Raw genomic sequence first — 18402 nt, forward strand, 5'->3', positions numbered from 1 at the left:
TTGATTCAAAATGTGTTTGAATATCGTGCATCCTATTACCTTGTCATTAACTTGCTTAATTAACTGTCCTGCTCAAGTGATCACAATTTCAAAATTGATGATTTCTAAAAGATAAAAATGTTCTGCTATGTTTTTAGCTTCCACAAAATCGAATGTAACAATGTGCATAGAAGTAACACTTGAATCCTTCAGATGCCTTCAGATGCCTATTACATCCAGAAAATTTATTACCACCCATTTATTTTTTGTCCAGACCTTTTACCTAGCTGGTAGCTGTGCATCTATAATGGACGCGTAATTAGTCTCCCTTCCCGGACAAAGGGGGATTTTTCTAACCATTTCCTCATATCTTACAAAAGCAATGAATGCAAAATGTCTCCTGGAGTCTTTCTTAACATATAATCATTAAAAGGGATGCACAAGGCAAGTTGTCTGCTGTCACTTCTTGCAGGTCACAGTCTGAGGTAATTTTTCTAATGTCTGTTGGTTTTAAGTACCTTTTTTATGTCATTGGCTCCTAGTTCTGGGACCGATTTTGACTGTTTTAGTTTCCTGTACTGCAAGTTAATATATTCAGATGTGCTGTCATCTCCATTTGAATTATCCAGAAATCATTTCAGACGCAGCCTGGTCAAAACAGAATTCCTAAATTATCTCTCCACACTTGGTTGTTTTCCTCCTTGCCTTTTCTGTATTAGAAATTGGTGCCCTCACTGGCCCAGTTATTCAAAACAAAAATAAGAGCCATCTTGATTCCCTTTTTTGCCTTACCCTCACCAGCTCCTGCGAATTCTTCCTTAAAAATACAGGTGAAACTGAGACTGGTCTTTAAAGGTAATTAGGTGAGAAGGAATTCACATGGTGGCCCTAATCCATATGACTGATGGCCTTGTAAAACTACAAGGATATAGGGCAAGGATACTCAAAACACAGGCCAAATTCAGTCTTTCTTTGTCTCTATCATAGCTCTTGTGCAGACTACCACCATCCTCCACTGGGACCATTGCAACTGCTCTTAACTCATTTTAATCTGTTACCTCTTTAAAAGGCTCAATCTCTGAATACAGCTACCTTCTGAAGTACTGGGAGTTTTGAACATAAGAATCAGGGGCAGAGGTGGATACAGTTCATCACATAACTCTTGCCCTCTCATTTTAGGACCATACTTGCTCTTTCTGTTTCTTGAACAGGTTAAGCTTGTTCCTATCTTAGACCTTTGCACTGCTAATAGCATTGGTCCTTTTGGATATTCTGATTTCAGTACAAATATTACATTTCAGAAGGCTGTTCCTGACCTTCCAATCTATAGGAACTATCCACATGTTTTTATATTAAAGTTCCTGAGTTAAACTTATGCACAGCATTACCATTAAGTATTTTTCTGTTTATTATTTATTATCTGTTTCTTCAATATGTTCCAAAACCTAGAATAATGCAAAGTATGGATAAAAATTTGTTGAAAGACCATTTTAAATAAATAAATGAAATTTATTAGAGAAGAGAGGGAGTTAGTGATTTGGGGGAACAAGTAGACCAAAGCTATTTTCTCACTTGGAATTCTTTAGAAATTTATCTCAAACCTTTAATTGAATCTGCTAACCCCTGAAATGCCTTTAGTTGTTTAGAAGAGGCCATGCCACCTTATGACTCCTTCTTAGCTAAACAAGGTGGGCATTTTTTGCCCCATACATACATTTGTTTATAACATTTCTATAAACTATTTCTGATTTGCAAAGTTACCTGGCATTTCCTTCAGTAAACATGGAGAGCCTGCCAGGGACCAGATCTGGTGTTAGCTCCCATGTCCCCAGGGATGTGGCCGCACACAGAAGGAATACTTAATCCAGCCAGGATCTGCAGTTGAGGTTGAAGCAAAAATGTGTTGAGTGGTTTCTAGGGCAGCTTAATGCCTACAGTGTACTAATTGTGTACTGGGTACACAAAATCATTTCCACACTTTAAATCTGTTTGCCTTTCTATTAAAAATGACAGCGAGGAACTTCTCTGAATTCACAGAAAACTGTGGGCATTTTGAGTGCTATATCTTTTGCTTTTTTGGATAGCATGCATGGCACATTTTTGTGCTTTTCCACTTTCTGGGGAATTGGTTTAAAAATTTAGAAACTTGTCACTTCCCTGGTTTTTAACATACTAAATTTTTTAAAGAGAAAAAGAACAACAAAAAGTGATACAGAATTAAAAACCATAATAGGCAATTAACAATGGTTAATATTCTGCACGTTGTTATGTTCAAAGTAATTGCTCAAATTACAAGATAAAGGCATGCAGTACTGATTAAACAATATAAGCACAAATGCTTTTTTTTCCAATGAACTGAAAGAAATCAATAGTATAGCTATCTTCTGTGTGTATATGCATATATATTTTTTCTCTTCCTTCTTTTCTCCCTTCACGCATCCCAATTGTTCTTTCCTTATGAGCAGTTTCTTTCCCTCTCACAATATCTGTTGTAGATTTTAGAACTTACTTACTTTGTCAGTTTCTTCCACTAGGGAAACAATATGATATTTACACATGAGAGTTTTATTTCACTTGAGTATGGTCTCTTGTTGCATCCATTTACCCATTAAAACCTCAATTTTATCCTTCTTTATACTCCATTACATAAAAATATCACATCTTTTTATCCATTCCTGCCATGATGGGCATTTGGGTTGTTTCCAGGATTTAGATACAAATAGTGCAGCTGCAAACAAGGATGCACATATATCACTGTGGTATGATGCTTTTAATTTTTCTTGGAAAATATGCAAGAGGGGAATAGCTTTGTCAAATAGGATCTCTAATCCTAATTTTTTTGAGGAATCTCCATACTGATTTCCACAGTATGTGTACCAGACTACAACAATGGAGAAGTGTTCTTTTTCACCCACACCCCTATCAGCATTTGTTATTGGTTGATTTCTTGATGATAGCCATTCTTCCTGGGGTGAGATGGAATCACAGTATTGTTTTAATTTGCATATCTCAAATGATCAATGAAGTTGAACATTTTTTTCATGCAATTATTTGGAATTTGTATTTCCTCATTGGAAAAATATATCTATACATCCCAGATGCCCATTTTTGGATTGAGTGGGGCTGATTTGTTTCTTTATTATTACATTTTTTTTATTTTAACAAGAATAAAACAAAACAACACAACAGAGCAAAGCAGATCAGAACAAAACAATGAAAGTAACACAGGATTTCAAAATGAGACAATAGAAAATTAACAGTGACTACCATAATGTCTCTTGTTTTCTTCAAAATAGTTATCCATATCTTCACACACAATGAATTCAACCAAGACAAAATAGTATAAATTGGTCAAAACAAAAGAATGACAGCATTACAGATTTTCAAAGCCAGACAACAGGAAAATCAACAATGGCCACCATAATGTTTCTTGTTCTCTTCAAAATAGCTGTCCATACCTTCACACATACTGAAATTAAATAATACAAAACAGACTAAAACCAATCAAAACAAAGAATAAAAGCATTCTGGACTTCACAATAAGATGACAGGAAATAATCAATGGCTGCCATAATGTCTTATTTTCTTCAAAGTAGTTGTTCATACCATTACATGTAATAAAGTCAGTTCTTGTAAACTCTTTAGAAGTTCTAGGCATGCATAATCCTATACATGTACATCTAACCTTTCCGTATTAGAAGGAAAAACAAAACAAAACAAATTACGAGAAAAACAAGAAACAAAAGAGGTAAATTAATAACAATAACAAAGAGCCCAAAACAATGACAGTATAGGCTTTCAAAACAAGGTGGTATAAATGTAACTAAGGTTGTTATTTTGCATAGTTATCTTCAAAAGAGTTACTCAGATTACCAGATATAAACATGCAAAACTGATCTAATCCTATGAATGTTAACTGTTTTGTTCTAAGAACTAATAGAATTAGTAACACAATCATCTTTGCTATCTTAAATATGTATCTACAAATTTATATCTTTTTTCTTTTCCCTTCCTTCCTTTCTTCTTCCCCTGACTTATTTTTCCCCCTTTGAGTAGTTTCTTACCGTTTCACAATACTTATTGAAGATTTTTTATCTTATTTACTCTTTCAGTTTCTTACACTAGGGGACAATATTTACACATATGAGTTTGATTTATGTCACTTAGAATATGGCCTTAAGTCTTGAATTTTTTCAATTTTTTATATATTTTAGATATAAGTCCTTTGTGTGAAGGACAGTTGGTGAAGAGTTTTTTCTACTCTTTGGGTTTTCTTTTTACTCTGTTGATAATTTCTTTTGATGTGCAAAACTTTTTTTTAAAAATGAGATACCAGTTATTAATTCTTTGAAGTACTTTTTGTGCAGTTTGGTTTTTGATCATGAACTCTTTGCCTACCTCTGTGTCTTCAAAATTTTTATCTACTTTCTCTTCCAGTATTTTTATGTTTCTATTATAATATTTAGATCTTTGATCTATTTTGACTTTACTTTAGTGTTCAGTAATAAACATGGGTCTAGTTTTAGTCTTTGGCATATGGAAAGACAGTTTTTCCAGCACCATTTACTGAAGAGACTTTCTTCCAGGGAACATGTTCTGCCCTTTGGTCAAAGATAACGTGACTGAGTGTGTTTATGGTTGTGTCAGCATCTTCTCATCTGTTTCACTGATTCTCAGGTCTGGTTTTTTTATTTTTTTTAACAGTACCATGCTGATTTTATCACTGTAGCTTTGTAATATAATTTCATACCAGGGATTGTGATGCCTCCTACCTTGCCTTTGTTGCTCAGGATTGCCTCTGCTATTTTATGTCTCTTCTGGTTCCAAATGAATTTTAGGAAAGCTTTCTCTAGATAGGTAGGTATGCTAATGGTATTTTGATACCTGTATCAATGGGAAATATGACCATTTTCACAATATCTCTATTATTTCTGCAAGTAGTTTTTTTATGTTGTGTTGACTATTGCTTTTTTATTGACACCAATTATTCTTATTTTTCTTTGAGTCATCTTGCTGCTGTTGAATTGTTATTTCCTGATGTTTTGTTATTTTCAGAAGATCTTTCCTTTCATGATCACTAGTTGTGATCCAGTCTTCAAGGTCTGAAAGTCTGTCTTCAGTTTTGTTCAACCTGTTTTGTCAGTTTTCAATGGAATTTTTAATTTCCTGGATATATGTTTGAATCCATCTCATGAATTCTATTTCTTTCCTAAGTTGGTCACTTGCTGTTTCCATCCTCTTCCTATCACCTATTTTTTCATGTATCTCTACTCTAGATTTGCTGAACAGTTCATTTATAAATGTTGACATTTCTTTTTTTTACCTGAGAGATTATTTCTTATCTGATTTCCTCTATAGCCTCAAAAATTTTTTCTTTAGTTGTTTCATTTCAGAAATTTGTATTTCTGAAAATAGGGTGTGTATTCCTATTTATTTTATGTCAATGTCTCCTGGTCTTGTTCAGGTTGGAGGCCTGAGATAACATTTTGCTTTTTTATCTTGTCATTTTCTATTTCAAAACATTTTTCATTTCATTTTCTGTGATGATCCTTATGGGTTTTGGTGGTAAATAGCCCTATCACTAGTGTAAGACCTCTCTAGGAAAAGTCTGTTCTTAAGATATGTCTTCTGTTTAGGAAATTCCTTGTTTGTGTCTCTTATAAGATCTTCCAATTCAGTAAGAGTGAGATATTGGTATCTGTTTGGCTCAGTCTCAGGTCCTTTGGTATTGGACTGTGATGAAGTTATTACCCCAGAGTTTCCCAGGATTGTCACTGAAAGGAGAACAACTGATTACAACAGATATGACATCCTAGCTAACGTAGTAAAATTAGCTGTAACAATATCATCAAGCACAATTTAGAAACTGAAAAACTGTGGTTAACTCTTGATTTTGTACTTTAGACCGTAGGAGCAGAGTCTACAGTTATATAACAGAACCCATCATAAAGTAGGTGTTTGTATGCAAAGTGTTTTCCCTTGTTACAGTGGTTTTACCCTGTGATGAGAAAATTTAGAAGGATACTGTAGAAAACAAAGAGAACAACAAGGAGGTAGAAGCAAGGCTGGCAAACAAGGAATGATCACTTAAGGTTTGAGCAACTAGAGAAGAGGGTAGAAAGAAAGAATGAAGTATTCAAGGGATTATCTCAACTTGTCTCTGGGTTTAGAGGGATGGGATTAATTTTCTGTGTTTGCAGTTCTCCCCAGCCATTTAGAAAAGAAGGGGAAAAAAGAGAGAAACAAAGAAACAAAATACAGGAAAAAAAAAAAAAGATTTGAGAGAAAAGGCAGGATTACCGAATTCTGGATTCTTCCGGAGCCAGTTGCTGGTCCTGCATGGGGTCTCAGTCACCTGTTGGCTCTGTTGTCATTGTTACGGCGGACTCTTCTGACCACTAGTCTCACCTCTCCACCTGTGTGCCTTAGTTGGGGTCTGCTGTGTCACTGGTGTTCCTTCTGGTCTCTAAGCCTTCCAAAGCAGTCCACCTCAGTGGTGGGGGGCCACCCTCTTCTGGCATGGCTCACCTGGTTTCCTGCAGTGGCTGAGAGAACTAACATAATAAATCTTGCAGGACCTTTGGCAGCTGACACTTACATTTGGCATTTGATGATAAATCATATTTCTATTTGTCCTCAGCGACAGAATGTCAGTGGCTCTTAGGTACTCAATACATGTGTTGTATCATTATCATCAACAGGGAAATGGACTGCCTGAGTTAATATGTTATATGTCAAGCAAGCTGACAAGACCAGCAGGACTCCTGCCTTGCTTCCCACTTAAAAAACTAAATGTTGCCTTCAGCTTTCTTCTGGGAAACTGCCTTGCAGTGACATGTTTGTGGAGGAGTCTTTGAGCATCAAGAACTTTGGCACGGTGTCTTCTGTAGATAACAAGGGGAATCTTTCCAAGTTTTGCCCAGAGTAATTTTTATTTCCCCTATGTACTCTGGCTCCACTGATTTTTATTCTGCAGTTTTACCTGCTGTCCTTGACACCACATGTCCTCCGATCTGAGCACTGGTTCAGAGATGAGTGTGCTGAAGTATTAACACCTAGGTCTGACACACAGCTGCAACAGTTGCTTTTTAGCTCTACAGTCATGGAGGTATAATCCTGGGGTGCTTTAGCTTTACAAATGATTTGTGACCTACAGCTTTAGATAAGCAGATGGCATTATTGTTAGAAGTCATTATGAGTAGCATTTGATGAGCATTCTTACTAGCCAAAATAACAGATATTATCAGGTAAAATCACTGTTGCATACTATATAATTTATGACATGGAAACTCATGATTTATACGTGTAGAAAAAAAATATCTTCCATTAATAGTCATTTCTGCATCCAAATTTAAGGAGTCTTAGTAATGTTGTCTGTTACTGACCCTGGATGCTACCGGTCAGTTTTGTTATATAAGTAAATGAGTTGCTTTTACCTTCAGCTGACAGAAAGCTCGAGTCAAATTGGTTAAGAAAATGAAGTTTTTTTATATATCAAGAACTCAAAGGGCCCCAGAATTGGTAGATTCAGGAACTCAACAATGTTCATCAAGGACTGAGATTCTTGGCTGTGTTCTCAGATCAGCATGAGCTCTAAGAACCATGTATATATATTATATAGGACAATGTGCCAAGGAAGAAGAGAGATTACACATTTTTCTTTCTATGGTTCCGGGAACCTTGCATCAAATTTTCCCTCACTGGCCAAAACTGGGTCACTTTCAGGAGAGATGGAACTGCTATGATTTATTTAGACTGGGAGGCACCTGAAGGGATATAGTGATAATTAAATGACACAATCAGTGCTAAATCCTTTGGTACTTAAAAAAAGCTTGATAAATTTTATGTATAATTAAATGATGAAACATCCGTGTTGTTAAAATTGTTAAAAATATCCCAAGTTGAGAGTAGTTAAGAGCTTCTTGACTCTTGTGGAAATGAGTTTTGTGATGAGAAGAGAGTAAGTATCAACTGTAATTTTCTCAACAGTGCTACTTGTGTAGACCAAGACCTGATGCTTATGGGAATACAGGGGAGGACTCTTACCATAGGAAGGGACTGGAACAAGTTACTAGCACAAAACCCCAGGGGAAAAAAAAAAAAAAAACAAAGCATAAGTGTTTGATAGGAACCCAGGTATATGATATAAAGTGGGACAAAGCAGAAAAAAAATGACTTGATTGTAGATCTCAGAGCACTCACACGGAAGTTTTTAGATTCATCTTTTCTCAGGCTAAGACTGATCCTGGAAATCTGTTAGGGAACGAAGCTAGTGTTGATGAAATCTATCACATATGTGAATATGAGAAAACGCACAAGGTTAGCAATTAAGCAAACCCTGACATCTGTCTTCTTATAGAAAAGCCACAGATGCTCACCATTTGCGGGTAATTAACAGCCTCAGAGCAACTGTGTGATTGATTATTCCAAAAAAATTTTAAGTTACTAAGTTAACACTCGCATACCTTGTTTTCTAGATACAGGTTGTCCTTCTGCATCAGAATCCTTGTCTGTCTCTGAGATCTCGCATCTTTCTGGAATTCTTAAATTCACTTCTGAATTTGTCCCATCTTTCCTCTTGCTTCTGATTGAATTTGGCTAAACACCAAAACACTTTACTCATGAATAACCATCTAGGGTGTTTTCAGTAAACATTATGGGTAGGAAATAGGATTACACATTCATGAATGCCAGAAAATGTTTTGAGACTCAACTCTCAGAAATCCAGATCTGAATATGACCTCATTTTAAAATCTGTTCCCTCCTCTTATAACTATGGAAAAAAGTGCTAAATATCCTGATAAATTTTTAGTACTTGTCACTATAAGTAAATCAGTACGTTTAGAAATCCAAGAAGTCAATGGGGAAAATGCAATGGATATTTAACAGTCTGTAGGAAATGTTTTCAGAGACCTTATTCATGTAGCAAATATCCTTATAGCTGGGTGTGGTGGCTCATGCCTGTCATCCCAGCACTCGAGAGGCTGAGGCAGGAGGATCATTGTGAGTTTGAGACCAGCCTGGGCTACAAAGTGAGCTCAAGGCCTGCCCAAATTGCATAGAGAGTCCCTGTCTCAAAAAGACAAAAACAAAACAAAAAAAATTTTTATAAAAATGCAATGAGGGAAAATGAACCAAATGTTTATAAAATTCTCCTACACATTGACCATTCTATAAAGCTCTGAGAATAATCACAAGATTAATGACATCTACTTGATTCTATCTGATAACTTGAAATTTTCAATGATTAAGTAATGTCCAGTATTATTGACCATTTTTCTAATTCAAGAAACCCTTCATTAGTTTATCGGAGACTAAGGTGAGATGTTCACAATCTGAGGATCTCCCAGGAAATTCATTTGTTTCTTAGGAATTCTGGATGATATTCAGGCAGGACTAGATACCTACATACTATTAACATTTTGATTTCTTAACTTAAATGTCACTTCATCCTCAGATAAGTATACTTATTTCTCAAGCAGGTGGTATCCCACACACAGTAGTGTTCCTTCATTGTTCTTACGATTTCTACCTACATGACTTGTGTGCATATTTAATTTCTGTCTCCACATAAGCATTATCTGGCAGAAGTCATACCTGTTTTTGTGACCACTACCTAGCATGATATCTACCTCTCAACAAATATTCAGAATTTACTGAATGAGTAAAACTGAAGTGAGACTGGGGTGACCCAAGATATATTTTTGCTTATTATTACTACTTACATGTATAATTTTATCATTTTAATTTCTATGAAAATATATGAGATTTATAACCTAAACATCATTGCACCATGTTTTCTGCATTTTAAAATTTATCTGTGCAGGGGCTGGGGATTTAGCTCAGCGGCATAAGTGCCTGCCTTGCAAGCAGGCAGTCGTGAGTTCGATCCCCAGTACCGATAAAAAGGAAAAAGAAAAAAGAAAAAAAAATTTAGCTGTACAACATTTCATTAAGGAATGAATTCAGGAATTTAGTGTGTCTAAGACCCAGCAAATTTAAGACTAATTTAAAGTAGTTTTCTTCCTCTAAACAACATTGTGAAGTCCAACTTATTCTGAAAGAGAAGAGATCTCTTAAAAAACTAAAAAAAAAAAAAATAACAAAACATAGTTTTCTTGGGAATTTCATAGGAACATTTTATGAAATGGTGCACAAGATTCTGAACAAACAATTTAGAAATAAACATTCCATTTAACTTTCTCCCTTCTGACCAAAGACCTTTACAAGTACATGCTTAAATAAAATCTGTTTAAATTTTGAAATTTCCTGTATTCTCTATTGCTGTGTAATAAATGACCTAAACATAGCAATTTAAAAGATGTCTGTTTATTTTATGCATTTGTAGGTCATCTGGCTATGGTGCATCTGGCTTCTTTCTTTAGGGTAATACAAGGCCACAGTTAAGATATCAGCTGGTCTGTGTTCTCATCTGGAGCTTTGGTTCTCTTTCAAGCCCATTCATGTTGTCAGCAGAATTCTGTTTCTTCTGGTTGTAAGACTAGTAACTTTTTTATCCCCTAGCTATCAGACAGAAATTGTTCTCAATTCATAAAGGCCGTCTGGAGACCTCCTTCATTGGCAGTTCACACCATGACTAAATGTGTTTTTCAGAAAAAGCATAATAATTGTTTAATTTTCTCTCTCACTCTCTCTCACCTTCATAACCTTTTTAAGAGCCCCCCTCATTAAGTCAGGGCCGCATGGTCTAATCTCTTTTGACTAATTTAAGTCAACTGATTAGTTGCCTTAATTACATCTGCAAAACACAGTATCTGTACTTGAACTGTGTAAAGTAACCTTTTAAAAGGAGTGACAATCCCATAAAATTCACAAGTCCTTTCCACACTCAAAGGGACAAGTTTATACAAAAAATAGATATCTATATCTATATATCTATAGATACTTACCTTGGGCACCATCTTAGAATTTTACATTCTACCTACTATACCTTACAGTGTAGTTAAATACCCTTCTCAACTTTCTAAACTTGTTGGAATAATGTGGAGTATATATAGTGTCTTGTTTTGGAGGGTATCTACATGTCCATTTGCTTTTGTAATTATGCTGTATTTAAAATACATTGTTGACTAAAGATTTTTCCATAAATAACTCATTCTCAAAATCTGATAGCTAAAGTAATCACTTCCAAAATTCATTTGCTCTATTTTGGTTATGCTTGGAAAAACAGAATTCAATATTGCCAGAAACCAAGCCCAAGTATTGCAATTTATAAACTCTTCCCATCCATTCCTCCAAAAAAGCCTAGTCCTTCTTTTTGTTCAAATAAATAAATAAATAATGAACATAATCTGATTTTGAGAGTATTGTAGCTCCCATGACCATTCTAACATTTCATTCCATTTGACTGCATAGCACATGCCTAAATTGTTTCTGTTAGTAACAATATTGTCTGGAAAAGAATAACACCAGTTTCAAAGTACAGCCCTCAAAATTTCAATCTCAGCCCTGTTGCTTTCTTACTGTGAGACTTTGGGCAAGTTACATTCTGCCTCATCAGTAAAATAGAACAGTTTTTGTTTATGTCTACCACACTAGGTTGAGAGCATCATATAAATGACTGGCCTATAGAAATATATATATATATATATTTTTCTTCCTAAAAAGGTTTTTCCTAAACTCAAAATATAAAAAAAGGATTCCAGATGTTTTTATCTAGAGTTAAGACTGACTTGTTTAGTACACTAAACCTCTCATTGAGCCTCCTTTCATTTGTAATTTTGGTTAGTTTAGTAATTTAATCAGCACATGTGGAAAAGTTAAGAAATGAAGCACTGAACAAACTCAGGCCTCCCACAATGGAAGAGCCGTGGTTAATATGCAGACCTTCCTCAGTAACATTCCTGGTGTGGTTTGAACATTCTATTCATATTACCTAGTGTTCTTATTCACTGTGTAATTTCACATCCTAAGCTCCTAATATATAGAAATTTCATTTTTATCTCTGACATGAAGAGATTACAGAATCAAAATCCCTTTTGGCACAGGATCTTATAATATGCCGTGGATGTAAATATATGGAATTAGAAAGCAAAACGCAGGCGCACCAGTTCTGATGTGGCTGAGCTCTTAGATGAGGTCTCAGGGGAATCGTACTCACACAGCAATGTGAACTTGGAGAAGGGCTCTGGAGGCTTGATCTAGCAAGTCAACAAAACTCCTTGAGCCTCAGTTTACTTGTATACAAAATAGGCACCCTGATACTTACCTTTCCTGCCTTTTAGACTTACTGTGGACATTACAACAGATACTCCATTTCATTATCACTATATATTTACAAGTTGTATCTGCCCTGACTAAATTGTTAACTTCTTGGGGCAAAGGCTGTGGATTATTTTTTTTGTTTTGTCTTGTTTTTTAATCTTTATAACCTGGTAAGAGTAAGTTGACATCCACTAAATGTTTGTTGAATTGAACACAGGAAAAAGCACAATATGCTAAGCATTGATATAAATTAGCCAAATATTCCAGTCCAGGTTGCACCAGATGTACTGATTATCAAAGAAGATGAAAGTGCCATAAAGAAAAAAAAAATGTGGCTTTTTGAATGTGACCAGGGAGGACATAGTGTGGTTTTGATGCATCAGCAAGTTCCAAGCCAGCTGTGCCTTGACGTACTAGAGACATTACATCAGCTCCTCGGGTAGCTTCCTCAGCGTTGTCCGCATGTCTGTTACACTGAACATCAAAATGCATTACAAAATCAGCAGCAAACAGAGAAAAACCATGTCACCACCAACTAACCCGTCTTGCCTCTATTTGACCATTTTAATGGGATGACAGTATAATTTTAAAAGCTTTTATATGGTGAGTTATAAAGGGACTTGGAAAATGTAAGTGGCCATTGTAAATGATCTGTCTGTTAGCTTTCCATTACAGTAATAAAGACCTGAGATAATCTACTTACAACCAGAAAAGGTTTCTTTTACCCATGGTTCCAGAGGCGCCAGCACGTGATCGTTTGTTCCTGTTGTGTGGAGCTTATATTCAAGCAAGCAGGACACAATGACCAAAGCATGAGGTGGAGCAGGATTCTCACCCCATGAGATGTGAAGAAGAGAAAGGGGCTAAGGGCTTAATATCCCCTTCAAGAATAGGCCTCACTGCCACTAGGCCCCCACTTAAAGGTCACAGTAGCTCAGGCCTTTAACACATAGGCCTTGGGGACATGCCAGATCCAAACTACAAGAGGTGATAATGGTGGTGATGGAAGAGTTTCCAGGACATGGCAAAACCATGAATGACTAAGGCACATGTCGGACACAAATGAGCCAACTCCAAGGGCTCATTGGTAGCTGTAATATCTGCATTCCATTGAGCAGAAACAGCCCAAGGAAGGAGACACGGGAATATAGCTCAATGGCACAGCACTTGCCTGGCAAGCATGAGGTCCTGAGTTTGACTCCTGGTACCAAAAAAATTTAAAAAGCTGTTAGTTAAGCAAGAGGGCTTGGACACAGCTCAGAACTGTTCACCGGGCCTCATGATTACACAACACCTTGGGTGATGATGTGAAAATTAAGAATGGCTGTTTTGAAAATATACAGCAAGGACTGAGGATTTAGCTTAGTGGTATAAGCGCCTGCCTGGCAAGCGCTAGGTCATGTATTCCATCCCCGGTACCAAAAGAAAAGAAAATACACAAACAAAGTCAACTGGGAAATATTGCCTCTAGATAAAAATATTAACTTAATTACAGTACTATAGCAAGATTTTATTAACATAGCTTCTTATTGAAACTATAAGCTTTTTATATTTGATTTGTTTTGCTTTAAATTAAGGAGGGATTTAGGGTTTTTGTTTTGTTTTTAACTCAGAAGGAGATTTTGCAAGAAATAAAAGGAGAGTTTGGTTTAAAAGATGTTTTATTTGGTGCTGAAAGTGGTATGTTTTAATCTTTGCTTTCTTTTTTGAGTGTAGCCACAATCCAAACCAATAGCTGAGCTGTTTTAGGGCAAAATAATATTCATGGCATCAAGTACCGATTTTGAGAACAGTGTGACAGGTATTGGGCTAGATGCTTCACACATACTATCCTATTTGTTACTGACACAGTGCCTCTTGGAAAACAGAGGTTAACTCTTTCCCGTTCACATCACTTGTGTGTGACAGTATTCAAATCCCTGGTACTTTTCACTCACCGTGGCCCAAGAGGAACAAAGTGAGAAGAGAGAATGAGTGAATTTGATAAGATAGATAAGGAAGCAGAAATGAGAACTGTAAAAGGAGGGAGGATGAGAGGAGGCTGGGAAATAAGGAAGGAGGTGGGAGTGAGAAAGAGGAGGAATTCTTGTACTGACTGTGACGTTTAGAGTGGGACGTCCTCATGACCTACTCGTCCTGCATTGTCTTGGACCATCTGAGTCCTGTGGGACGTCCTCCAGGTAGGCCCACTTCCACCTCATGGAATACCTGCATGGGACAAGCTCAGAGTGGGGATCACATAAGAAACAAACCTCATCCTGCTTCCAGGAGCTGGAAGGAAATCAAAATTGAGTGGTTTATATTTAAATGTGTCCTCCATTTAGTGTTCTAAGTTTACACTGGATTTGCAGAAAAGGCTGCAATCTTAGTTTACTAGAAAGCAGATGGAATCTGCCATAGGGTGGTAAAACAAACGAAATGTATCCCAAATGTAAGAAAAAAACAACAACTTCTTACTTGTGGGTCACTTTCTTAGCACCACTATCTGTTACTGCATGCAACCAAGCTGGTGTTTCATCAAAATAATAAAAGTTGTACCTAATATTTATAGATCATTTACATTTTTGTGTGGTAAGAGTTTTACATCTATTTAATGAGAAGGAGGAGCCTAACAAGTTGGTACTATTATCAATAAATAACCACTTTAAAGATGAGCAGACTGAAGCTTAGAATTTTAAACATCTGAAAGTCACTTGGCTGGCAGAACTGGGATTTGAACTCCAGGCCCTTAATACCATGCTCTAGCTTTCCCTAAGCAGGGGACTCTGAATGTGGAACTCCAAAACCGCTACATGTTTTAACCATTAATACTCCAGAAAGAAAGAAATGAAGAGAAGAGGAGAAGGAGGGAAGGGAGGACACTGTAATTACTCGGAGACCATAACCACCTTGAAGAGCAAGAGGCTGAATGAATGGAAGCCGCAGAGGTGGTCTAAAGCCACTGTGGCCAAGAAAGGAATCTAGGATAAAGAATAGGAGAGGAGAAAATGAGACAAAATAGATGGGAATATAAAGTATTAAAAATGAAATTGAAGTGCATGAAGCATGAAAAGAAAAGGAGGAACATGAAAAGATTTAGAATATGAAGCCTTTAGAATACGGAAATTAGATAAAGGTTTACATTAATCAGGGTGGTTTCACTAGTTTAACCTTTTTATTTTTAATTTCATGGGCTAACATGACCCACTCAGCTCAGCTTTTGGAGCGAATCCTGTTTGTTCTGATATTTCTCTGAGAAACACAGAGTTCCACTCTGCAGGGTTAGTGTCCCTATGAAAGGTGGGTGTGTTGTTGGTCATATTTTTCCTCTTGCAAGTTAATTAAGTTAACATTAACTGTGGCTATATAACCACAGAATGGGCAGTTTCTTGAAGGTTCATGGTTTGGATTTTGTCCTGCAAAAGTTCCCACTTCTGTAGCTATATTTAATGTTCTCACTGACTGAATAGCTGGCTTGCTTTGGGCCCAGGCGTCAGGGCAGTCCTGGGCCTGTTTCCGGCCAGCTTGCTGTACTTTGCTGGAATTTGTTCCCAGGAGAATGCAGTTCTCAATGAGCAGCCTGTGGGCTTCAGTCTCTCTTCTTTCTTCTCCAGAAATCTCCCTGACCTCAGTGCCGCCAGTTTGATGCCATATAGTCCTACACTTCTCAAAACTGTTCATTTGATGTTTCAAAATTTTAAATACCTTGCCCATCACTTAACTCCAGAAGTCATGTGGCACCATCAGTGTTTGTGGTACACATCTCTACTGGTGACTTTGTTTATGTAGATGTGACTGAACTTTTTTTTAAAAAGTATTCCCCTTGCACACAATGTCAGCGCAGCTGTTTTCACTTTTAAGCAGCTACCAACATTTTATCCCCTGACACTTTAATTTATTTTGAAAGACGTAGAACCTTAAAATACATGTATAGCATTTCTGAAACTCGTTTATAGTAGCCTTCCTATTTCTGTTCATTCTTAAGAGTTGAATAAAAATCCTGAGCGAGGCATTACATAGTTTCAGATAAACTTTTCAGCCCAAAATTCATGCATGTAGACTTCCCAGTCATCTTCAAAATGTTAAGTTATAGTAGAAGCAGTCACATTAGCAATAGAAACAAAAGATAGCATAGCACTTCTGCTCTCTCTGTAAGCTCAATGAATTTTCTATCAACAGAGAAAATGGGTGCCAAAGGCACAGTTGTGTGTTTCCCCAGGTTCACAGTAACCCAGTGAGTCACAGTAAATGTTGTTTTGCCCACTTTGTATGCTATAGCAACAATTCCACTTCCTATTGCATAGGAAAACCTATGCTGCTGTTAAAAGAAGTCTGGGTATTCTTACTACAACGTTAAGACAGTTTGTCCATGGAAATACTTTTTATTGTTCTGAGTCAGTCCACTTTGTGGAATTTTAATATGAGTTCCAAGACAAGGATGAGATGATGTATTTATTTTACTTTGTGTCCTTTTTAATGTTTTGAATGCATGACTGTTGACCTTGTTGTCAAAGCTTTTCCATGTTTTTATTACTTTAGAAGTGACTGCTGTATCGATGTCTCTTCATTGACAGTTCACCCTGTCCTCAGCATGCTATATTTTGGCAAGATTATCTGCTTTGCCTAGTGTGATGTGATCTCTTGTTTTTCTCACAGACCTATTGTGTCTTCTCAGTGTATGTCTTTGTCACATTAAAAGTTTTAACAGACCTTCTAAAATACTTGACCTGCTGGAAGAGCTTGAATTCAATCATAAGCTTCAAAGAATATATATGTATATATATATCCCACTAAGAGCACCCCTAACTCAGCCAGAGGATCTCTGCTTTAGACACACACCTTGGAATGAAAAGAGACCCTGGACTTCATTTTCCAATATTCTTTTGTTTGATTTCAGTTGTATTGTTAATTATCTCTATGGAAATACATTTTAAAAGACAATGATATTAACTCCTTAAACTTAAATAACAATTTACATTTACAGGGAAGCCTTGGATGTTGTGGCATTTTTTTACAAAATATTTGAATTGAAAATAATGACAATAGCTGTGCTTCAGGAGGCTGAAGCAAGGGGATTGCTGCAAGTTCAATATCAGCCTGGGCTACGTAGTGAGTTCAAGGCCAGCCTGAACTGCATAGAAAAAGAGAGCGAGAGAAAGACAGAGAGGCAGAAAGAAAATAATGACTAGACTATGGGTTGAAATGTTAAGTTACTACATATTGATATTCCTTCCATTGTTTGTCTCTGTGTGTAATTCTGACTGACTACCTTGACTTAGGTTTAAAGTTAAATACTTTCTGGCAAGGACAGGAGGACTGCGTGACATGCCTGTCACCTTCTGTGATTTATGCATCCTAACTAGTTAGCCTCCATATACAAAATGGTCTGTAATATTGACTCAGCCTTAGACTAGAAGTGAACAAAATGGGCATTGTCTCTCAGATCGTTTGTTCTCTTATGAATGATTATAGCTTATCCTGCCTCTATCACAGGGATGTGTGCCAAAAGCATGTGTGCTATGTGTGTGCGCATATATTCACATAAGAGTGTGATTTAGTGTTCAGGTGGTTTAGACAGTTTTCTTATTGGAAAATTGTAGACTATTAATATGAATCATTTTATTTTTAACAGGTTGACATGATGAAAGAAGCATTAGAAAAACTCCAGCTCAATATAGTAGAAATGAAAGATGAAAATGCAACCTTAGATGGAGGAGATGTCTTATTCACAGGTATAATTATGTTTATTTTTTTCTATCCAAAAGTATTTCTAGTTTTTGACTCATAGTCACTTGTTTTTTTATGGTTTTTTTTTCATTGCTGAAATAATAAATGTTAAATGTAGGAAATTTGGAAAATGCAGAAAAGCACAATGAGAGGAAAAGGACTTTCCATTCACAGATAAACATCTCAATATTTAGCTGTATGTCCTTTCAGATGCCCATATTTGCACATTTTTTACAAGAATATTATCAATATGTACATTATTTGTATATATCTTGCTTCTGTGATCCTCTACAATTAAGTTTATGAGTTGGCTGATTTTCCATTCTGTGACTGTTTATCTAGTTTGTATTTAAAGAATTCTTAATTCAAGATTAGTGTCATTTACCAATCATTTTGTTTCCAGATGGCAAGATGAATTCAAATAATTTTCTATGCAAATTGACTTGGCATAATGCCAGATGAATAATAGCAGAACTCAACAAAATTACAACT

At 36.3% G+C, this 18402-nt stretch overlaps 2 protein-coding genes across 4 annotated transcripts in view; both read left to right on the plus strand.

Moving 5' to 3' along the window:
• Positions 1–17880, plus strand: part of LOC134477892 (solute carrier family 2, facilitated glucose transporter member 3-like) — a 98794-nt gene extending 80914 nt beyond the window's left edge. Inside the window, exon 1 of the mRNA XM_063257400.1 lies at positions 1–17880. This exon is cut by the window's left edge and continues 80914 nt beyond it. The gene's annotated coding sequence lies outside the window, so the exon portion shown is untranslated.
• The window catches only part of Ddah1 (dimethylarginine dimethylaminohydrolase 1), a 267646-nt gene that overhangs the window by 213905 nt on the left and 35339 nt on the right, over positions 1–18402 (plus strand). For 2 of the 3 annotated variants that reach the window (XM_063257423.1, XM_063257413.1), the window contains exon 2: positions 17816–17915. In XM_063257423.1, the coding sequence (XP_063113493.1) occupies positions 17822–17915 (94 nt within the window). In that variant the 5' untranslated portion in view covers positions 17816–17821. Of the gene's footprint in view, positions 1–17815; positions 17916–18402 lie in introns of those variants that run through there. The other variant, XM_063257420.1, reaches the window with a different exon arrangement.

The sequence above is a fragment of the Cavia porcellus genome, unplaced genomic scaffold (assembly GCF_034190915.1).
Source record: "Cavia porcellus strain 051 isolate PalLab524CR breed Dunkin Hartley unplaced genomic scaffold, mCavPor4.1 scaffold_1, whole genome shotgun sequence".
In the NCBI taxonomy this organism is placed as follows: Eukaryota; Metazoa; Chordata; class Mammalia; order Rodentia; family Caviidae; genus Cavia; species Cavia porcellus.